Source organism: Mauremys reevesii, linkage group 5 (assembly GCF_016161935.1).
Source record: "Mauremys reevesii isolate NIE-2019 linkage group 5, ASM1616193v1, whole genome shotgun sequence".
Lineage (NCBI taxonomy): Eukaryota > Metazoa > Chordata > Testudines > Geoemydidae > Mauremys > Mauremys reevesii.
Window position 1 is genome coordinate 69,033,090 of NC_052627.1, and position 24,510 is coordinate 69,057,599.

The 24,510-nt window shown below is 40.8% G+C and overlaps 1 protein-coding gene across 6 annotated transcripts in view; it reads left to right on the forward strand.

The window, feature by feature from the left end:
* The window catches only part of PALLD (palladin, cytoskeletal associated protein), a 321,327-nt gene that overhangs the window by 254,203 nt on the left and 42,614 nt on the right, over nt 1-24,510 (forward strand). For all 6 annotated transcript variants that reach the window (XM_039541957.1, XM_039541961.1, XM_039541959.1 and 3 more), the window contains one exon: nt 8,264-8,953. In XM_039541957.1, the coding sequence (XP_039397891.1) occupies nt 8,264-8,953 (690 nt within the window). The remainder of the gene's footprint in view (nt 1-8,263; nt 8,954-24,510) is intronic.

A 24,510-nucleotide genomic window follows, 5' to 3' on the forward strand; every position in this document is an offset into this window, starting at 1 on the left:
GGGGCATTGCTGGCACATGATGGCATATATCACATTGGTAGACATGCAGGTGAACGAGCCCCTGATGGTGTGGCTGATGTGGTTAGGTCCTACGATGGTGTCCCTTAAAAAGATATGTGGACAGGGTTGGCAACGGGGTTTGTAGCAGGGATTGGTTCCTAGGTTAGTGGTTTTGTTGTGTGGTGTGTAGTTGCTGCTGAGTATTTGCTTCAGGTTGGGGGGCTGTCTGTAAGCAAGGACTGGCCTGTCTCCCAAGGTCTGTGAGAGTGAGGGATCGTCCTTCAGGAAAACAGACTTCAATGAAAAACTGCAGAACTAGAATTAAACCATCAGGGTTCAAACCCTGCCTGTCCTATGACAGACTGATTCCCATCAATGATGGACATAGCCAATGCTTCTTCAGCCTTGGAAAGACCCACATCTCAGATAGGTGCTCTGTGTGCAAGTCAGTCTCCACAAGAACCTACAAATCCAGGGATGTCCAGCTCAAGTTACACCTGCTAGAGCAGTCCTTGTGAGTCAATTTGGGCCCAGAGAGGGTAGTAAGTACCAGCATCAACCAATTCTGCCTTTAACAGACACCATACCCCAGGATAAGGCAGAGAAAAGAGGGTGAGAGGCACCACTGACAAAGCCAGCACTGGCAACTTCCACACTGACCAACTCAGCACTGACAGTCTCCACATCGGCAGCAAAATCAGAACCTTTGGCCACGAAAAGGTGATATCAAGAGACTGAGCTGGAGGGAGCTCAAACATAGCTCCAAACAGGGAGCATAGTCCCCAAGAGACAGTTCATCCAAAGGCAGAGCCTCCAAGCCCTCCACCAAAACTGAAGAGATGCAGCAGAAATGAGACCCAGTACTGATACCCATGAATGAGCCTGGCAATGAGCTGAGATGCATCCTGCAAGACTCAATGTTCCCTGCAGAGACATCCTCCACACCAAGCAGTGACCAGAACCAGGGCCAATACCAGTTTTGTGTCCGCATACAGCACCACCACTGAAAGAAGAGCTCTTCACTTCACCATCCTACTCCTTTTCTCCAGTGTTGAGTAGAGATCCCTGACCCCTGCCTTTTGAAAGCAATCTTAAGGAACATACCAGGTGGCTTTCATTTAGAGTTCCATCTCAGCTGGGGGGTGAGCGGCACCAAACTAACCAGCTTCTAGCAGGCCAGTGTCCCTACAGCATGCCACCAGGACTGTATCGGCCCTACTGAGAACTATCATCATTCGAGTCTGGGAGCAGATATCCCTCTGATACATCCAGAAAGAGGAGGAGATCCTGTTCCTTAATGACATCATTAGCCAGGCCACTGACATGAGCTGGACAATGGCCCCCATGAGCAAGAGGTAATGGAGGGACATCAACAACTGACCCCTATCTCTACACAAGATGTCATCCTCACCAGATGAAGTGGTGGTGCCTGTCCCAGAGCCAGCCAGCACTCAATGGCTTCAAGGCATTCCAGGATCTTTTGTCTCACATTGCAGAGACCACAAACATTGAAATGACATTGATACAGGAAAAATCCCACAAACTATTTTATATTTTAAGCACTGCAACTCCAGCCCAGGGTCTCACTCCCTTTCAATCAGAGGGTCCTGCAGCTGACCAAACCCTGGCCATTCTTTCTCCTACTTCTAAACTAGTGGAGAAGAGGTACAGATGTCTCCAAAGGGCTTTGAATAATTCTATGCCCACCCAATTTGAGGGCTTCTGGTTGTTTTGGCAGTACAGGAAAAGTTCAAGTCCACAAAAGGCCTATCTAAGAACAAAGATCCTAAGAAGTTGGGTCTGTTTGGATGCAAGATATATTAATTTGCCTCCCCAAGATGAAAAGTACAAGGCCCTGTTTACTATATATGATTTTCTCACCTGGAAGAGGGTCACCCTATTTCTGTTACATAAAGCAGCAGAAGATGGCATCAAGCCTATAATATGCTCTTCCCCTGTTCTCCCAGATAGACCTCCTGGTGAACTATGAAAAATCATTTCTTGTCCCATCACAGAAGATAAAGTTCATAGAAGCTTTGATTGACTCTAGGTCCACAAGAGCATATCTTCCTGAGGACAGGTTTTTGTTCATGCAATCAATAGTACATTAAATGAAATCAGACTCTACTGTGATGGTATGGAGTCATCTGGGGCAGCTAAGCCATATGCGTGCATACACTCACATTATACCCTTTGCCAAACTTCTTCTATTGGCTCTATGATGGTACTCTGGCTCAGATTAATCAATTCCCCAGCAAAACACCAAATGAACAAGAAAGACCTGATCCTGCCTCAGATTGTCACTGAGATGGTTGCAGGAACCCAAGAATGTACATAAAGGGGTTCTGTTCACAGCTCTTCCCCTCGAATAGTTGCTATGGAGGTCCATTATAGACCCAATATTCCTTCATTGGGTATCTCCCATGATAGACCTGATTACCATCATCAACAATGCCAAGTGCCAAAACTTTTGTTCTGGAGGGGCACAAACCTGAATAGATACCAGATGCCTATCTTCTACACTGGTCTCAAGGCCTTCTTTGTGCCTTTCCATTGATTCCCCAAGATAATATCCAAGATCAAATGAGACGAAGCCACAATCATCCTTGTAGTCCTTACTGTCCAAAGCAGTTCTGGTTGAAAGACAGGCCACAGATGTCCACCCAAACACCTGTCCAGCTTCCAACTGCCCAGATCTGATTTCACAGCACCTTGAACAGATACTCCACACAGACCCAAAGTCACTGCACCTATCAGCATGGCTGTTGGCTGGCTCAGTACCACAGACAAAGACTGCTCTAGGCAAGTCCAGGAAGTCCTGAAACAAAGCAGGAAAATATTGTTCAGGAATATCTATTCATCAGCCCCGCTGTGCAAAAGAGTTTAATCTCGTATGCATGAGGCACATGTGCACCCCCACTGATTACATCATCTCAAAGAACCACAGCTACTGGAGGGTCAGTAACTGTTCTTTTTCTGAGAGGGAGAAGGCAAAGCAGAATTGCTGGCTGCCTTACCAGGTAAAGTACTGTCCTATCGTTTGTGTACAGTTCATTTACATCATGTAGTAATAATAATACCTACCTCTTCTATCACACTTTTCATGAGTAGATCTCAAAGCACTTTAGTCTGTATCATTGTTCCCATTTTTTTCCAGATGTGGAAACTGAGGCACATGGAGGGAAGTGACTTGTCCACGGTCACCCTGAAGGCCACTGGCAGAAATGGGAATTGAACTCAGCTGTCCTGAGTCCTCCTACAATGCCCTATCTGCTAGCTATACTGCCTAGTTTAAGCTTGGCCTCTAGTCAATGTATGTCTCCTGGACCAAAGATTCTATACGTAAAGCTCATTTTTGATGTCTGATGCTCTTTGTCATATTGTATTCAACCACCTACTACCAGTATGCATGAATGTACACAGGTAGTGAGCTGACCATATGTAATTATAAGGAACATCCACCCAAATACCTGAGATCAGTATTGAGCCATTTATAATAGTTGGTGCAGATTGGTATGTATATTGTGGTTGTCAATATGTTGTCTGAAGAAGGCTCTGATGGTGGCATGAGGGATTCACTAACTTCATAATAGGAAAACAGTCCTCCTAGGCAATTAGAGTAGTCAGACTCCAGTTCCCATAAGTTTTGAGGCTACAAATTTTAATTAAGCAAGGCAATAAAATAATTATACTTATTTATAAGTTAGATGTCTCTTTCATTTCAGTAATTTGTCTTGGAAGGGGCAAAAAGGAAAACAAAGTTGTAGAAATATCTGAGACATAATGTCTTCTTGAAACTCGGTATATGTTCATTCAATAAAGCATTGCTTAGTTACAGAGAGTGTAAGAATTCCCACCATTAATTATAACTCTTCAGTACTCAGAGGTATAAAAGAAAAAAATGACAACTTGCAGCACACACAGTTTTCCCAGAAGCTAGTGTCTTTCCAGCCTCAAGATGATCACATCCTCTATCATTAGAAACTACTAGTGGTGTGAAGAACATAAATCCTAATTCTTAGAAGCAATGCAAGCTGAGTTTCTTCCTACCCTAGTCTCTCTCTTTCAAGACAGAGTTGCACAGCAGGTGAAAGACAATCCAGGAAAGACATAGTAATGGAGGTAAAAAAGGACCATGCCTTCTGCTATCATTTTAGACACCGTTATTAAGAGCTGAGACCTCTTCTCCAAAAGGCTCTGAAATAGATATAGCAGAAACTAGCTCCTGTAGAATAGAATAGAATAGAATAGTAGTTTATATGTGTTATGTAGAAAAGTCGTAACGTTAGTGCACTATGTCTATAGTAAATTGGCAAAAATTAAGTATCGTGAACAGGGTAATAATATGCACATTCACATTAAGAACTGAATAACCTTCATAATGTATTACAGATTTTCCCTATTGTTGTTTAGGCCCATGCTCTTGTTCATATTAAAATATTACTACTACTCATTGTTACTCTGTGTGTGTGTGTGTGTGTGTGTGTGTGTGTGTAAATATGTTTTTTCAGTTGGCTTAGAAGTCTTATTTTTTTCCATAGTTGTTGGAGCATAGGCAGAGATATATACATGTGCAAATCTATAGCAAGAATTTCCAGCAGCAGGCAGGAAATAGCTGACAAATATCAGAATAAAGATGTTGAAATCCCTTTATAAATGGTCATGTCTGAGTTCAAATGACTTGCCGAATCTCCATTTCCCCTCCACCTCCAATGTGATTATTTTATAGTCAATTTGTCCTTTTCACTGAGTGAATTTTATTCAGAAGTTACTTTTAATTTTTCAGTTTCTGTAATTAATTCTTAGAGAAAACTGTAGGTAAACCTCAAATAAGTAATAAAAAATAAATATGTGCAAATGTTATGGGTTTTTTTCACTGTGTTTAAAGAAGTAGATGTAAAATAAATGTGACCAGTTCTATGAAAGTGTGTCTGTCTATCACCCTGGATTACTAAACACACCTTAGTTGGCTGAGATAGGATCATGTTGTTATAACTAAACTAGTATTGTTTATGTGTCCTCCTAGTCCCTGAAGTTTTTCTTTATCTCTGTAGTTGCTTCACTATTGCTGCTAATAAAGGAAGAAGCACTGGTACAGTTTGGCCACAGGTGGAGTATTTTTAACTACTGTGTCTAGATTTGCACTGAGTAAGATTAGATGATGTGGTGCAACAGTGTTAAACACCAGTGCCCCGTCTCCACCCTTACGCTTCCAACATTATTAGCACCAGTGCAATAGCAATAATGGGATTTTTTTTTAAATGCTGGATGACATTACTCTAGGATGTGTCTAGCACTAGAAAACTTAGTACCTGTCTTACAGCAACAGAATAGCTGCAAAGATGCCTAATACAGGGATCATGCATTTTTACCATTGTGTCATGAAAACCTGCTCAGAGTAGGGTCTTTCCTTTACCCAACATGTAGATTTTCACAACACCCTGGTGTTATGCCTGATCCTGGGCTACACTAGCACTTCTGCCATTACTAACACTGATATAGCTGCATCATTTAGCAGCAGTTGCTGTAAAACCGGTAGTAATTAGCATCAACAAGGCCCTAGATGGTCACTGCTATGTTCTGCCACTTTTTGAAACATGAACACATGACTTTGTAATAATAGAAAAGTTTCAAGACAGTGCAGATACCTTTTGTTATGGCACATGCTTGGTGAAAAGTCTGTTTGAGATTGTTAAACTTCTTCCATACCTGGCACAGAATATGTAGTTAGGTACATTTCTATTTACTTTTTTGGCCTTAGTCTCACTACAGTAGATATAAATGATGAGGAAAATAAAGTAAAATTGATATGAAAATGAAAGTAAAAATATGTTAAAACTCTTCCATGACCATTAGACAATGTGCCCAAGAATAGTTAAAATGCACAATCTGGAAGGGACGAATTTAAAAAGGAAAACCCCAAAATTAAAAAAAAAAAATTTTTTTTTACTCATTTATCCAAGATGGTTTGGTATTGCTGCTGGAACTCTGCCATTGACTAGGAGGGTCAGATGACCGTATGGACTAAAAAGAAAGCCTCAATGCAAAATAGCTCAAGCAGTAGCTCTTTCAGGGTAAGGGACATTCAAAGGGTATAATAAAAACTAAAGTCCAACCTTAACCCAAACCTAACATCAAAACAATCTGAACTCAGGAGGAAACTATATGGTCAACATTCAAAGAATGAATATTCAGAAATCTGTAGTGAATAACTTCAAAATGTTTCACACAACTATATTGAAAACAGTCTGGTAAAAAAGAGCTAATCTGCTACTAACAAATAAAGTATGTACTGTGGGTGGGATAACTCTCATTTCTAGACCAAAGTATCTTTGTGATATGGTTTTACAAAATAGTCAGACCCTTCAAAACGTTGATTTTTTTTTCAGTACTGTCTCTCAAAATACCTTGTGTGATTAATCTTAAACCTCTGTCCCCCTTTTTACAGCCAAACAGTCTCCTTTTCTAGACACCACACGTGAAATTTCAGGCAGAAAATATTTTCAGAGTACTTTGGGGAGCAGGAGTATCAAAATGAATCTTATAATGGAAAGTAGGTTACAAATGTAACTATGACATGATCCATTTCTAATACCAAAAGTATGCATCCATTATGGTGTTTGTCATACATACATATTCCATGAATTCAATAGACTCTGCAGTAAAATCTCTGATTAAATAATGACCTAAATTATATGATAAATGACACACTGTGTATAATATTGTAAAGTATTTATATGTGAAATATACTGAAAAGGTGCATCTGCGCATAAAACCACAAAGACATCTGGAGTATTGAGACAAAGATACAATTCCCAGCTGGGACAAGCCAGTAAAACAGATGAGTTTTAGAATCAAGACCACACAGCAAAGTTTGATCTCTGCTTTGATAGGGGCCTTATAGAGGTTGTAGTGCTGCTAAAGCAGGACTGTTAAAGGAAATTCACAAACTACCTTAATGGTCCTTAGTCTCGATATATTTTTATAGAAGTGCTGCTTTCCTGTTAATTGCTCCTTCAATATGCAATGTAAATGGTCATTTAAGCAATTGTACAATAAGCAAAAATATGTACAGGATCTGATTGTCATCAATGTTGAGTGTCTATAGTTCCTATTGACTTCATTTGGAGTTCTGGGTGCTCAGCACTTCTGAATGTCAAACCTACAGTCTTTACAGTTATGTGAATGTGAAGAAGTTCTGTATTTTTATTGTAAAATCTCCCATTTTATCTCCCATTGGTGTGGTGCTATGAGTCCAGTTAGCAGAGCCCTAGAGCTTCAGTTCCTCAGTTGCCTCCTGGTATGGTAGGGTTCTGAGGCTTGGTTAAGAATAAAAGTTGTGAAGAGTACAGCTATATTAACAGCTGTCAGTGGAAAAGCTGGGACTAAAACTCATGGTTCCTGGTATGCAGTTTAGTTCACTTTTCCCTAGGTTACAGAAAATTATGGGGGAAGTTTCATTCACTCCCTCACAAATGTATGGGAAGGTTTGACAGAACTGTCAAATGTCTGTCACCTCCTGGGAATGACACATGATTAACAGCAGGCACAAGCTAGGGCATTTAGATTTCTAGCAACCTGATTGTGGCTGCAGTTGCTTAGATATTTGAACACCATAGTAAGAGAGACAGAATTGAGGCCCTTTTTAAAAAAGTGACCCTTAATACTAGGACTCTTGCAATTAATATATTAAGTTCAAATAAAATTAACAAATGATCCACCGGCACCCAAATAAAAATCAAACCTTTTTTAAAATTCAAAAGATTCTTAATTTCTATTGTGGCATCAGCTGAAAATAAGAGTACTAAGAAGATCACAAAAAGGACTTTACTTGCAGTATTTGCAGGTCTAATGACATAGGGAACTACAGGAAATCTGCCATCCCAATCTCCAGACCAAAATGGTTTGAATCTGTTGGGAAAAGTTTTAAATAAGTATCCAAACCAAATCTCCCAACTTCATTGAGGTTTTCCATCCCAGCAGGGATTCATGGCTTTATTAATTAGAGAGCTTACAAATGGTCCTTTAGCTATAATTAAGTGTTGTAGCAGCTGAATATCTGATGTGTGTTCTTGCAGGGACTTTGCTGGCAAGGGGATAGACTTAAGGATCAGATATACAAATAGCTCTGACTTCCATTGGCTTCTAAAATTCCAGGTGACAAAATAGAGCTCAGTGTCTAGATAATGAGGTTGTTTCTTTATTTTAATCCTCTCCTCTCCCGTCGCCATCCCTCTGATTAACTTACTTTCTTCTCATGCAGGGACCCTCTAAAACTACAACAACTGCAGAACCAAATTCGTCTGGAACAAGAAGGTGGCCAGCGATACCATCACCACCAGCAACATCAAAACCCTCCCCCATCTCCTCCTTTTCCTCCTCCCCCTTCTTTCCAGGAGCTGGTGTCCAGCCAGTCTGTCACTTCTCCTGTGCAAATGAGCATTCTCAACTCCCACACTTCCCCAACCATGCAGTCATCCAGCACCTTCAACTATGCCCGGCCTAAACAGTTCATTGCTGCTCAGAACATCAGCCCTGCTTCAGGTTATGTAACTCCTTCATCTGGCTCTTCCACATCCAGCCTGCCATCCCCTATGTCTCCAACTGCCTCTCAGAAACAATTTGGCAGAGCACCTGTTCCCCCTTTCTCCCAGCCATTTGCTCCGGAAGGGGAGTACCTGTGGTCTCCATCTTCCTCTTCACCCCCTCCCCCACCTCCTCCAGTCTTTAGTCCAACTGCAACATTTTCAGTTTCTGATTCCTTCCCACTTCCCCCACCCCCTCCTCCTCCTCTCCCTTCCTCAGTTTCCTCACCTTCCCGCAGTCTTTCTCCAACTGCTAGGTTCTCTAACTCCAGCCAGTCTCCAGCAGCGTTCCTCAGCTCCATGTTACCATCCCAGCCACCGCCTATATCTGTCAATGCACTAGGACTTCCAAAAGGTGTTATGCCTCCGTGAGTATACAACTTCTTACATTCAATTTTATTGTTTATTAATTTTATTGCTTCTCCATTTTATAGCTGTTTGGGCTTTCTGCACTGTGGCTAACTGAGAGGGGATGGGGGAATGACTGATTCTTAAATCAGTGGAAGGAATTGCAAGGAAATTTCCCTTTGGGCTAGAAGTCTTGCAGTCACTTTCATAAGGTGATACTTGGCCTCTCACTCTAGTGATTTCTGTACATGGAGGAATGTCAGGGAAGAAGACACTGATCCGAAATCTCATGCTGTATTCTGCTTATGGAACAAACCTGCAGAGATAGAAAATGAAGGGGTACAATGGCCTACTGATATTTGGTTATCTTTTTTTGCTCAGGGTGGGGAAGAGAGGACGTGGTGCTGGGGATTTGGAAGTACTGTGTTTAAAAAACAGGAAAAACACCACAGACTACATCAGCTCCACATATTTTCTCTCCCTTTTGTCTCCCCGCAAGGCTAAAATATTGTTCTGGAGCATGCCAAAAGCCCTGAGCAGTTCAGTTTGTCTTTCCATTGGCACTAGATTCTCATTCCATTGTTGGAGAACAAAGAGAAATGCTAAAGAACAAAAAATGAGAATAGCTGGATCCAAGGCTTATTTATAACTTTGTTTAAGGGCTTTCTAAACATGTTCACAGTATCAAGATAACTTGCTCAACTATAGATTTGGTGCAGTAGGAACTTCTGTTATTTCACTCCAAGGTATGTGATGGAAGACAAGGGAGAGATAAGATGGATACCAGAGTAGTGATTCAGGTATACGTTTTTTTTAAAAAGTGTTTCTCTAGATTTACATCCTGTGTCTTATTATGATATTTGATCACAAAATAAACAGAATTAAGGAGAAAATGAATAGTTTCATTCACTCTTGCAGTCACTCTAACTTTGTTTTGTTTGCCTTCCTGTCTCCTCCTTTCCAGTGTCTCCATTCCTATAGTGATACCCAGTTCTAGTATTTGTTCAGGAACAGGTTTGCAGGTACATGCAGCCCTGGAATAGTGGTTTTTGTGTGTGTGTGGGGGGGGGTGTAGTGTATGCAGCCCACAAAGGTCCCAAGCTGCCCTGGGTATTTTACCAGAACTCAGTGTAGCTGTTTGTGTGTGACCTCCTAAGGCATGTTTGGAAAAATTCTGTCAGTTACTCCAAAATATTAATGAATTTGTCTGCAATGTAAACAAAACATTGTAATCTTAATTATAACATTTGGTGATGTTAAAAGATCTGTTACATAATTCAAAAATCAACTTGTTCTGTCTCTTTAATTTTTAGTTTTATTTTTCTCTTTTCCTACCAAATTTCTTCTTTTCTGTTACTGTATGTTATCATATCCTTTCTTAGTTTTTTTCAGTGTCTGTTTCCCCTTTGTCTTGTTTAACAGTATTCTCATTCCCATCATCTTCTATCTACCCTGCCACTCTTTCCTGTGTTTTTTCTCTTCTTTCTTCCCCCAAGTTCTTTCAGCCTCTCAATTTCCATATTTCTATTTTCCCAAAATTTCTAATTTATTGTCCCATCCCTTCTAACCACCTCTGTTTCCCCTTCACTCCTCCCTTTTTCTTCTCTATCTTTCTAAGATCCCCATTACTGTAGTACATGAGCACTCCCTGGTCTCTAATGTATTTATTCTCACAACACCCCTGTGAGGATATCTCCCATTTTACAGATGGAGAACTCAAGCACTAGAGGACTTGCCCAAGGTCACACAGCAAGTTGGTGGTGAAGGGAGGAACTGAACCCAGGTCTCCCAAGTTCCAGGCTAACACCACAACAATTAGACCCAGGTCTCCCAAGTTCCAGGCTAACACCACAACAATTAGACCATCTCTCCTATCCCTTTTCTTCACTTTATTCACTTTTTTTCTCAGCTCTCACCCTCCACTCACTCCAGTACATGGTTGTTGCCTGCCTGTATGGGTCTCCACAGACAGAGCCAGTTAGTAGTATAGATGAGACTAGATTGAGCAAAATTAACTGACTGCCAATCAGCTCCAGCGATGTAGGAGGAGCAGAAGCTGGTCAGCTCTGCAGGCTGTAAAAGGGAAAAAGCAGTCCAATCCTGGCCTGTATTCCTTCCTATCACCTTGCTATTGATGTCCATTCATTCTAAAAGGAAGACACTGTTTCCTTGATAAGACACTGTAGTGTGGTCATCTGGGTGCTGAACTTGGAGTCGAGATTGGACACTTGTCATTTCAACTCTGACATGCATCATGAGCAAGTCATTTAATTTCTCTGTCTCCATTTCCTAATCTATTAAATGGGATTACAAATGATACATTATGCGTTGCTGAAAATGAACTAGTTAAAGTGTGGAATGCATTCTGTAGATGGAAATGAGCAGTATCTTTATCAACATCGGAGAATCCAGTATAAACCGAGGTCTAAAGTAATGGAATTTCAGCTTTAAAATAGACTTTTACTACCATTGACATCAATGGGAGTAGGGCTGGATCCTTGATTGTTTTTTAAATACTTTACATTAGCTACCTTTCTTACCAACTGCTTTTATTGCGAGAGAGAGCGCATTCTTGCAGCAAACTTTATGGTCACTTTCAATGCCTTCCCCTCTCTCTTGTCTTTTTATTGCTGGTATTTCTTTGCCACTTTCCTAGTATGCTTGAGGATCATAGAATCATAGAATATCAGGGTTGGAAGGGACCTCAGGAGGTCATCTAGTCCAACCCCCTGCTCAAAGCAGGACCAACACCCACTAAATCATCCCAGCCAGGGCTTTGTCAAGCCAGGCCTTATACACCTCTAAGGATGGAGATTCCACCACCTCCCTAGGTAACCCATTCCAGTGCTTCACCACCCTCCTAGTGAAATAGTGTTTCCTAATATCCAACCTAAACCTTCCCCACTGCAACTTGAAACTATTGCTTCTCGTTCTGTCATCTGCCACCACTGAGATCACAGCCTAGCTCCATCCTCTTTGGAACCCCCTTCAGGTAGTTGAAGGCTGCTCTCAAATCCCCCCTCACTCTTCTCTACTGCAGACTAAATAACCCCAATTCCCTCAACCTCTCCTCATAAGTCATGTGCCCCAGCCCCCTTCTCATTTTCATTGTCCTCCCCTGGACTCTCTCCAATTTGTCCACAGATATCCACATCAGATATTCACAGCTCATGTTTATGTGTATGCTCTTCACATGATAGTTCACCCTCTTCTGCCTCTGTACTGGCTTCCTGTGAGAATGGTAGTCAAAGATATGAAAAAAAGAAAAGGGGATTTTTGAACTGCTTAGTCTTGTGTCAGACTCTGTAATATAACCTAAATAACTTGTCACCCAGATGAGTTGGAATTCTTGTGGAATACTTTTAAAAGTGATACTTCTTGGTGTTCTGATTACATTAGTATATATTGTATATTTGTAATATTTCTTTGACGCTCTCTTCATTTGAATGTAATGAAGAAATATTATATTCAGATTCAGAACTGGCTGGATTATTTTGGCATTTTTTTCATCGAAAAACAACTTTTTGATTAAATTGAAATTTTCACAAATTTAGTTATATTTTTGTTGAAGGTCTTAGTATTAAATTTTTAAAAATTGAAAATGGAAAAAAAAAAGGAATTTTTTGTTTCATTTTGGTGGGCAAAATCCTACTTTCTCTTACTTTTTAACTTATTTTCCACTAGGGAAAAAAGATTGTGAATGGGGAATATAAAATATGGAAAGTGTTCTCCCCCCCGCCACTGAACCAAAACAATTGAAATTTTTTGAAAAATGTTCAAAAAATTGTTTTGGAATTTTACTGAGAAAAAATGTCAATTGAATAAAATACTTAGTACTGCCAGGGTGGTCAAGTCACTTTACAGTCACTAACACTTTCACCTAGTGAGATTAGTGAGGGGCATAGTGATCACTTTACCCATCCATCAAATGCAGCCACATTTGGGACGGAACACAGTAGTTTTTACCACCGTATAGTAACATTTAGATAGGAAGTGAAGAATACTTTAGTCAATTAACATTTCAGAGAGAAATAATGGGGGCTGAATATTGTTTATTTCTGAGTTGGAATTTGGTCAATACCCTATTGCTCAATCCTTGTTCTTGGGGGTCTATGTTTTTCCTATTCTAAAGAGCTCTATGTATTAGTAGATTTATTGGTCCAGCTCAGCCTTCAGCTATGTGGAGGGTAACCCCTATTAACTTCAAGGGGAACTGCACATGTGACAGAATCCAAAATCGCGCCCGTTTTGTTTACTGACAGATATGTATGGAGGCTGGAACCTATGTTTCATCAGCCATCACAACAAAAGTTTGATACAAACCCAGATTTTTCTCTGATTTGCACCCATGCACGTCAGTAAGTTTGGATGGGTGTCACTGACAGCAAAATTTTGGCCCACAGAGCGATTCTATAAATGCAAAGTGTAAACCACTAGAAAGAAAGCATGGAATTACTGTCTGACAATGACAGATGGTATCCCTTTCAAAGTAGAATAAACATGCATTTTCAGTTATGAATATATCAGTTTAAAAGGATCTTGACTGTAGGACATATCTAGTTCTTTCTTTCAAGCAGTTGCATTCTTCAGTAATGTTGCCTAGGTCACTAACAGAGGAAAATATCATGATGCACAGAGTTTTTAAAAGGACATGACTGTTGACTTAACTTCGTACTTGCTGTTCCTATTTAACTAACCCTTTTAAAGAGAAAAGAAAACATCCCTTTGGAACACTTCTGTAAAATTAACATAAACAATATTTTTCATCATTGCTGATGCTAATTTTAATTGCTGTTTCCATGCTCTTCAAAACTGTAAATCAAAGCGTTATGAGGATAAGGAAGAGAGAGAACAGGGGAGAACAGTGCAATGTTTTTGCCTTTACTTGAGCCAAAGCAGCTGGTCTGCTCTTCCAGACTTATTCTGTACGTTGAACTTTGCCTCAGTAACTACTGATATGCCAAATGTTTTACTGACCTCCAGGTTCCCTGCATATGTCAGTGATGATAGTGAGCATCATAAGGGACAGCCACCCATGCACATGTTGTCATCATATAACTCTCGGTCCCTCATTACGAAGGACATCCCACACTTTAGAACACAATTTATTGTTGTCCTATATAAATCTGGCATTTATTTTCCCAGTGTTGTGAATTATGTCTATCATAGTTTGCTCAAACTGAGTTTATAGTCAGTGTGGTTTATGCCAAAACATTCATGTGTTGGATGGGGCTTCTGAGAGCCCCTTGCTTAAAAATTCCACCACCAAATTGAGGGTAAAGGTTAAGGTGATTTCCCTGCCTCTGAGGGAGCTCATCTCATCTCTGTAATGTTCATTCATCCCTGCCAAACTTATCTCTCGGGCTCATGAAAATAATCTGAAGTGAAAGTTTTCTGCCATTGAAATGAACTGAATTTCAGCAAATGTCAGGTTTGGCTGTGTTTGTTTTTTAGTTTTCCAGTTTGCACTCAGGATTTGTCACAGGTCTAAGGGAGAGAACTTCTATGGGAGCCCTTTATGAAAATGACAATTTATCATTCTGCTAAACTAATGAACCCCATTGTTCTTTTGCCTTACAGTAACACCTAGAGGCCTCACCAGAGATTGCGATCCCATTAGGCTAGGCACTGCACAACACAGAGAGAGAGAGAGAGAGCTCTTTTCCCAAAGGTCTTACAATCTGAATAGACAATACAACGGGTGGGAGGGGAAATAGAATCATGGAGAAGTGAAGTAACTCTCCCACGGTCACGCAGCAGTTCAGTGGCAGAACCAGGATTAGAACCAAGTTCTCCTGACTCCTCACCTAATGACTTTCCCAGTAGACCACACTGCTTCCTATTGTTAAAAGCTTCCTGCCCTATTGTCCTCCCTGTGTCCTTCATCTTGAGCTCCACATATAGCTCTCTAGGAAGCTAAGTTCTGTATGGCTATCAAGGATATGAGCAGATTCTTCTCGGTTGTCCTATGAAACATCCATATGGTTTTTTTAAAATGGAAATTTTAAATGTAATGTGCACACGAGTTACCACCGAAAATATCTTCTTTTCATTCTTCTTAAAATAAAATGACTAAATACAACCACCACATATCCATACTGTAAGGGGCTGGGACATAGGCGGTCTTGCCTAGTGGTCAGAGCTGGGCTGGGGTCCACACATCAGGGACAGTAGTCTTTGAGAAGGGGTCAGAGGTGTTGCTATAGACCAGGTTCAGTAAGCAAGAGTTGGGTCAAAGTCAAGCCAGGGTTGGAGACTGGAGATCAGAGATAATACCAGGCTAAAATCAGGAGGCAAGAGTCAGGATCAGGATCAAGCTGGGGTCAGAGGCCGGTCTGGAGTTGCAGCAGGACCAAAGTCTGTTTTGTTGGCCAGGCAACCTCCTGGGGCACTCTCCAGGGTTAAATACGGTGGTTGGCCAATCAGAGGGCCGCAGGGTACTGTCATTCTGGGTCATTTGGAGGTCTGCATTGTTTCTTGGTGTCACTGTGGGACTGTCAGCTGTCACAGGCTCTGAAGATCTAGGTTGCAACCACCCATCTGTACACATGCATTTGAACTTTGAATGCCAAGTTGTGCCCAAGTCACAATTATAAACTAAATATTTGTGTGAATAATGATGTGCAAAAAAATTTGGCAAACTTTTTTGGCAAAAAATGTCTTTTCAATTACACTGAAATGTTTTGTGAATTTGTGTTGGTTTTGCCAAATTGTTCACGTAAAGAAAAAAATCCAAAAATGTCAAACCATTTTGAGATTTTGGTTTGAGATAATTTTTTTGAAATTTCCTTCAATTTTATTGAACCAAAAAAAAAATCGAGACAAAAACCTTTAAAAACTGGTTAAAGTTGAAATAAAATGTGTTTTGTTTTGGGTTGAACAAAATGTTTCATTCAACTCCAAATTAAACTTTTTTACTTTTTGATACTCTGAAAATTCCAAAAAATCTCATTTTCGGTTTGACCCAAATGAAATGTGGTGATGGTTTGTGGTTTTTTATTTTTGTTTTTTGTTGGTTTGTTTTTAATTGCTGGTAAAAACATCCATTATTCTCAGTGTGAGAGTTACTTTACTTGTGAGTTACTCAAGGCTAAGTAAAGTACAGACCAAGAATTTTACGTCAAGGGGAAAGACACTCGAGGTTGGTGCAGTAGCCAAAATCCTGACCTCCTGCATCTTGACCGTGGGTGCATCTGGAAGGCTTTATTTTCCAGATGCTTTTTATCCATTTCTTTTTCCAAATGATTGCTGAAGATGCATATGCAAAACATTTTAAAATGACCAGTCACTTACTATCAGTCTAATCTAAACAAACCGGTGATGCACGTGCACTCTGTTGGAGAGAGGGAGTGTGTACTGATTTATTTACCTTGTTTTGTAGCTTTTTGGCCTACCAACCTGGCTAATATCCTATACATGTTGTCCCTGTTGGCCAAAGCACAGAACTTTACTTCAGACAAATAATTTATAAAGGGATGTCACATAAATGTCTGTAAAATCAGTCAGAGGAGCTTATTTTCTTTTTATTCAGATATTAATTGATTTTGTATATAAAAACAAGTTATGGTGTGTTGGTGGCAGGGGTGCTTAGTGCACTAGCCTTTCAACAATTGGAGACCAAGGTTGATTTTGGATAAATCACAAATACGACTTAGTTTGGCCTCCTCTCAGTCCCTAGTGGATGTTTGTTCACATCACATGTATTTGGCACGTTTGTCAGTCACTGCTCAAGAGAGACCCAGGACTGCAATAACTAGAGTGTTTCAGACTAAGATCCATGGGTGTGTTGAGTAGGGAAATTCGCGTGTGTCCTCCTTCTCTACCTTTGGCTCCAGTCAATGCTATATTAATTTCTTCATTTTCATGACTATCCATTCCAAACACAACCTTTACAATAGATTTATTTTGCCTAGATTACCAGAATTTCAGAAAGGGCTGGATTTTTTTTAACTGAAATCAAATGTGCCTGCCCATCCTTGGAAAAATGTTTCACAATGGATATGACATAATCTCAATTATAGGAGCCAGGAGGCACTCAGGCCCAGATCTTCAAAGATATTTAGCCTCCTTCCCATTGAAATCAATGGAAGTTAGGTGCCTAAATATCTTTACTGATTGGGTCCTCAGATACTTGTGGTGATGAATGACAATATGAAAACCTAAGCAAGTTGGTAATTTGCACAAGTGTAGTGGGCTTGATCTGAAACTAAAAAAAGGTGGCTGTGGTTTTTATTAGGTGAAAAAACCTTTTAATTGCATGCCTTGCAGAAATGACAATCTTGGGTGATATGAACCCAGCTTTTAGGTGAGTGGCTCCCTCTTTGTTGCTGGATCTCTGAAAAAAGGCTCAAATGTGCTGGGAAGTATGTATTGTACATACCTGGTTTCATCCTAGCTGATCTATGGGTAAGATTGATTTTTAATCAGTCTCTTGCCTCTTTCTTGTTAAGATACTTTCCTGGGGGGAGTAGGTGAACTTTGTTACCTTTGTTTCATTTTGAGGGTATCATCCCTTAGTCAAGACTCTGCCGTAGGCAGTCCTTCATTAAATCAAGTGCATTTAATTAGCACTACTGAGAGGAGCTGAATTTGGGGGGTTTAAAACCTCATAGTATGTATGACAAGCCCAACCAAAAGCATTTGTTCTTTATGTGCAGCTGCAGCTTCAAAGCTTGTGACCCATGCTTACCATAATTCCACATTTTAAAGTAATTGAAAATACTTTACATGGATGGGAATTTGCTGTGTGCCGGAAGTCAGAACAGACTTTTGTAAAACTTTGGTTATAAAAGGAGAATCAAATTAATGTCCATTTGGATTTCTGTGAAACTGAGCAACATTGATGGCAAAAAAGAACACATCCTTGGGACTGTAACAACCACCAGTCTGTTGCCCTTGTTTACTCTGTCAGAACAGTGGGAAGGAGGAGTGTAAAGAATCCCATCCAATGCGCACACTGTAATCAAAGCATGAAGTGTTGCTGGTTTGGCCTGCTTTCTAAATAAATGTTACAGTGAGTATTCAAAATAGGCTGGAATTGAGCCAAGGTTCCAAAATTCTCTGCCTTCAAAAGTTTCTGCATGTGAAATAATTAAAAGTAAAATATGTGGAGTGTCTATGGGAAGTTTTCCTGTGCCGTCTCTGGCCAAAAGAATTCAAATTTAGATGCTTGAAGTTATGCATCTAAATCCAGATCTGGGCCCCTAAATAAGAGGGGGGTTTGGAGGTGCTGAGCTCCTTTGAAGCTCCCTTTGAAGTCAGTGGAAATTTTGGCCTGATTTTGAAAGACAGCATAAAATTTTCAGCCACAGTTTTGTGCTGACAATTATTTGCATCTATATTTTAAGTCTGCCTTTTCTTATTGTGTCCTACAGCTTTAATCCTCCCACTGTGCACTGAAAATCACATTAGACAAAAATTCACATTCAAATGCACAAATAAATTAGCAGCATTTTGTCTGTTGTTCCCTAGAATAGGCTAAACATAGGCATGGGAGCAGCCACAAACAAGAAGAAAATTCTCAGGACACACTGTGTCCAGATAAGTACATAGGGTTGGTGAAACCACTGCAAAAGCCAGTGAATAGATGGTTTGAGTGACAACCAAAGCAGTAGAATGGTAATCACTTCAGGTGGTGGTCTGAACTGATTGCAACAACCATGGGGAGAACTGGTGTTGCTTGTTACAGGGGACCACGCCTTGGAGGGTAAATTATAAATCCAGTGGTGAATGAGATGAGTGGGCACCAGTGGCCACTGGCAGAGCTCCACCGGGAAAGGGCAGTGATTTGTGGCAATGGCATACATAATCCCTGATGGGGCCAAAGCTTTGTCTCCTGAATCTCTCCCATTCCCTAAGGGCCCACTTTTAGGTCCCTGCAGTGTTGTTTCTCTTCTGTCTTTGCTATATAATAGCTTGACCACCCTTATGACCATACACACCCAATGTCTTTCTATTTTTCTCCATTTTCTTGTAGCCATATTGAAGCTCATGTCAAAAAATGTATGTTTGAAAAGGTAACTTTTTTTTTTGGTGTACCTAAGTGTGATTTAAGAAAGGGGGATAAAATCATAGAAGATCAGGGTTGGAAGAGACCTCAGGAGGTCATCTAGTCCAATCCCTGCTCAAAGCAGGACCAACCCCAACTAAATCATCCCAGCCAGGACTTTGTCAAGCCGGGCCTCCACCACCTGCCTAGGTAACCCATTCCAGTGCTTCACCACTCTCCTAATGAAATAGTGTTTCCTAATATCTAACCTAGACCTCCCCTACTGCAACTTGAGACCATTGCTCCTTGTTCTGTCATCTGCCACCACTGAGAACAGCCGAGCTCCATCCTCTTTGGAATAGGAATAGATCATCTCCATGAGTAGTCACAGCTCTCCCATCTCCCCTTCTCTCTCCAGCCCCAGTCCAAAACAGTGCAGAGTTGTTACAAGGCATATCTATTTGCTAAGGCTTTTGAGGGTTGCTAGCTGTATACATTTTATAGTTATATGTCAAAGGCAGGTTGCCTGAAGTAGCTACCTCATTATTTGATTAATGTTTTGTAAATCTACATAAATTTTGTTGATAAACATATTGTTACCCCCTTTGACTCAAGCATCTGGCCAAAGCTCGGGGCCCTGGAGGTTGTTTCTGTTAGGAGTAGAAGTTGATGAGTGAGATGGGTATCTGTGATGCAGTTCTGTTTGTTTACAAAGAATGTACAGAGGCCTGTTTCTCTGAACACTGGAGGAATCAAATAGGAGATAGCTTCTTTGCTCTCAGCTCCAACCCCTTTTCAATCAGCTTTGGCCCAAAAGCTCTCTGTAAGATTTTCTCAGGGCTATGCTCTGAGTGCTTGTTCAGGTTGTCACTGGCTTTCTGCTCCTTCTCTGTACCCTGGTCCAATCTTAACAGTTAGGTCAACATAGCGACAGTGCTCAGAGGTGTGAAAAATCCACAGCCCTCAGCACCACAGCTATGTCAACCTAATCAATCTAGCTACCATTGCTTACAGAGGTAGAGTTCCTACAGTGCCATAGCTGTAGTGCCTGTAGTGTACGCAGGGCCTCTGTCTGTTTCTGTGGTGTCTTTCTTTCTGCTTCTCTCTTTTTCTCTGACATGCACATCTCTATTAAAACCAATACTCAGCCAACCCTCTCTCCCGTATAGTTCGAATTCCTGAGTGGTCTCACATGTGCCTTTGTTTTTGGGCAGTGAAATGTATGAGTTTGTTCTGGGAAGTGTGCCTGTCTTTTGGGTGGGGCTGCTATTGTTTTATAGAAGTGCTGTAGTGTTTTTTACCGCTATCTTAAATGAAAGGTGGCGGTTACAGCCAACAGGTTTAATGCCATTTCACCCAGCCCAAAACAGTATACAGATTTGCCTGGACAAATGTTATCTTGCCTTGACCTCACCAAGCCTAAGCCTTGGGTGACCACACTCCTTCTATGCGAAGGAGTGTGCTGTGCAAAACTGAAATAGTGCTGGCATGGGGGGAGCATAACACCCCTCTTTTCATGAAACTTGCATAACTTTCTTGGGCTTATTGTAGTTTATACCTTTTTGGACATCTGTGTGCCAGGTAGAGCGTGGGATGATCGGGACCTAGATATATTTTGCTAAGCTGCTTCTTGAATTTAGTGATTTAAAATATGAAATTGTAGCATGTGATATGAACGTTTTTTCTTAATGTATTGCTGTATATTAGTCACTTGTGATTTGCTTCTCAAAATAGTCTGTATGTCACCAGCTTCTGTGGAAAATGTTATCCTTTTTTTTAAACAGTAACCTATCCATTTCCCCACTCTATTAATTTACTTTCAGTAGCAGAATATAAAATGTTTCAAGCAGAAAGAGTCCAATTATAGTCTTCCGCATCAATTCACTTGTTTCCTTATTGGTTTCTGACAGTTCATTTTTACTATATCAGCTTAATAAATGCTAAAATTATAGTACAAGACTATATATGAGGAATGACCTGCTGCCCCTATCCTGGAAATATGACTGCAGTTGATAGAAATATTTTCAGGTAACTACCTGATACTTGGTATCTCTATTTTATTATTAATTTTAAAAGATCCAGCACCAGCAGTTGACAAGTTAGTTATGTATTGACAGGAAGATGGACTGAGATGCTCTAACCCAATTGGAATCTTTTTCCATCTTTATCATCTCTGAATCCTAAATTCCAAATAATTTTAAATGTTCCTAGCAACAGAAAGAAGTCATGCTCTCCTGGTTTGTGCTATCATCCCAATAACGTTTTCACAATAGGAGAAAAGTTTCACTTTTAAATAAAAATGGGTCTGGACCAAAACCCCAGGTCTAAACATCCCAAAGTGTATGGATGTTTGGAATCTGACTTGGATCCAGTTACATATTTTGCAAAGCGTTTCTTTTTATAATGGGCTACACCAAAATCAGAGATCCGAAACCCCCCAAAAACTGGTGTGTTGAAAATCCAGCACTGAGCCAGTATCAGAGGTTACAGTGGCATTATACTACTTCATCAGGCTGTAAATGGGAACCCTGGTGTGCTACTGTTTTAAAAATGCAGAGACTGACCCAAGTGTTCAGTTCCACACTGCTTGAACTCAATAAGTATATCCTTGTCTACACTAGAAAATTTAACCATTATTTTCAGTAGTGAATCCCTTGTACAAGTACTGAAAATGGTTTTGATGCTAGTGCAGACTAGACAAAACCATTTTCAATCACTCCAGATAGTGGAACTGAGCAGAGCTGCCCCGGGGGGAATGGGGCAATTTGCCCCGGACCCTGCAGGGGCCCCCACGAGAATATAGTATTGTCTAGCATTGCAACTTTTTTTATGGAAGGGGGGCCCCTGAAGTTGCTTTGCCCCAGGCCCCCTGAATCCTCTGGGCAGCCCTGGGACTGAGACTTTCTGAAAGTGTGATCATGCTTTCTGCAATAGTATGGAGAACAGCTTTGTTCTTTGTATACCAGCATTTAAACAGTTGTTTTCCCATCATGAGGCCACACTATTGAAAAGTGCTTTCAGTGCTGGTTCAGTTTCCCAGTGTAAAGCAGGCTCTGGGGCTGACTAGTCTTTCAGAAACAGTATTGCCATGTCATTTTCCAGCTGTGCAAGGAAGAGAAAACTTTGTTAAACACTGTGTATTCACAAACAGTAACATGGGTTAATTATAGTGCTGAGGCTACACCACTGTAGTTAAGATTGCATCACAACTTCTCCTTAAATGTTGACCTTTCTACGGGGTCTATACTGCAAATAGACACCCGGGGCTATCCTGTGCCGCCTGACTTGGGCTCACAATAAGGGGCTGTTTAATTTTGGTGTAGACGTTCAGGCTCATGCTACCTGCCACCCGAGCTCTGGGACTTTCCCACCTTGCAGGGTCCTAGAGCCTGGGCTCCAGCCAAAGCCCAAACATATATACTGCAGCTAAACAGACCCTTAGCTTGAGCCCCGTGAGCTTGAGTCAGTTGGCATGGGAAAGCCAGGGGCTTTTAATTGCAGTCTAGACATACCCTAAGTCTTCTAAAATCAACATGCTATGTCAGATTCCTTTGATATTTGGTGTGCCTCAGGAGAATACGGGATATGGTTAGTGATCCTAATTTGGGATCATATGAGCTGGGATTAAAGAGACATACGATCCTCCAAAACATTTTCCAAAAAGTTTTTTTTAATTTCTTTTTTGTGGAGCCAGGGGTCAAACTATTGATGTGGTGTGAGTCAAAATGGGCTCAATCTGTCAAGTTTTACCCAAGGCAGTGCATGGCATCCACTAAATCTTTGGGCAATTAAACTGAGCACGGTATTTAAGGAGATGTTCACTTCTTTGCTTGTGCAGATGTGCAGTCAGAAGGATTACAGTGCATATGCACCAGTAAAGGAAAAAACCATGAGAGCATTTCTATGCAGCTATTTTATATTTGCCTGGGTAGTTTGAGGGAACATGCTAATGCCTTTGCCCCCATGAACACCCCACCATTGATGTATCTAATCCAAACTTTGTACAATAAAGATTTAATATCTCATGTTGCTTGATACATGAGTTCTCTGTTGTAACGTGTTTTTAATTTATGGGGAGGCTTACTGTGAACACAGTAGAATAGTCAGCAGGCAGTCTAACCAATATTTTTGTTATGGGGAGGAGCTAGAGGACTTCTGAGGGGAGGTAGGGACCGGGAAAGGGAGAGGGGTTGCAGCTGCAGAAGGGGTGGGAAATGGAAACAGGTGGTAGGCAAGCTTTGGATTGGTGGTTTTTGAGAAAATCTGTACTTTACTAGCTTCTGTTTGCAGTGTGTGTGTGTGGGGGGGAGCTAAATTGTAGCAGGGAACACAGTCAATGGGTCAGAGCCATAGCTTGGGGGGACCGCTTAAGCGGGGCTGGTGGTGCCCAGCCTATGGGAGGCAGCGCTGGCTGTTTCAGTATGCAAATTGTGGGACATGATATGAACAGCTGCCTAAATGACTACTAACTTCTACCAATAACATAACTTTTCCTAGGCAATTCAGTGGCAAAACTCTACATTAACACAGACTTACAGTTGCTTGGTGGTATGTCACCACCTTGTAGAATACTCAGTTAAGCAAAACTCATCCGAAGAAGTGGGTATTCACCCACGAAAGCTCATGCTGCAAAACGTCTGTTAGTCTATAAGGTGCCACAGGATTCTTTGTTGCTTTTACAGAACCAGACTAACACGGCTACCCCTCTGATACTTGAAGCAAAACTCAGACGTCTGAAAACCTTCAGCTCTTCCCTCTTTCAGCAGGGCCCCATTATGTCCTGTTAAATACATATCTTTACTCTGCCAACCCTACAGGTGCTGAAATGTGCAAGCTCTTCATCTCATTTTACCACCCATTCGCTCTGACCCAGAGGAATGGCCTGGGAAAAAGTTAGAGATCAAAACAAGGCTGGGGACTGTAAGCTAAGAAACTGCTCCTTTTGTTTTTGGTTTCTCCTGCATTTGGAGAAGCAGAACTTGGTACCTCTTTGTAAATAAACAAGGTTGCATCAAAGAAAATACCAGACTCCATCAATTTGTACTTCCAACTGGAATGTCCACAGGGTCCTGACATTTGCTCACCCATTCAGGTTGAAAAGGGGCAACAGTATGTACAGTGCACACCCCACTTTCCCTTGCACTCTTGCTCACCTAGTAATGCCTTCTTTACAGGAACTGTTATCATGTTTGTTGTATTGTCATTGCTAACTTTGCTTGCTATTTTATGTGTGTGTTATGTTGGCACCCACTTCAGCACCATTTCAGCTCCTATTTGAACTAATGCTTGAGGAAAAAAAAAATCAAAAACAAACATTTAAACTTTTGCCATAGAACTGACCCTCAGATCACAACAAAGTGAGTTAGAAGAATAATTGTATGACTTCAGATAAGCTTCTGCATTATTATTGATAACTGTGGTAACAACTGTGGTAAGAACATGAAGAATATAGTAAAAAAAAAATTAGACTATCAGGTTCACCGCTTGAATTTCATGAGTTTGGACAGGGTAGATGAGATCCTGACTCTACTGAAGTCAATGTCAAAAACTCATTGACTTCAGTAAGGGCAGGATTTTACCCCGTTATTT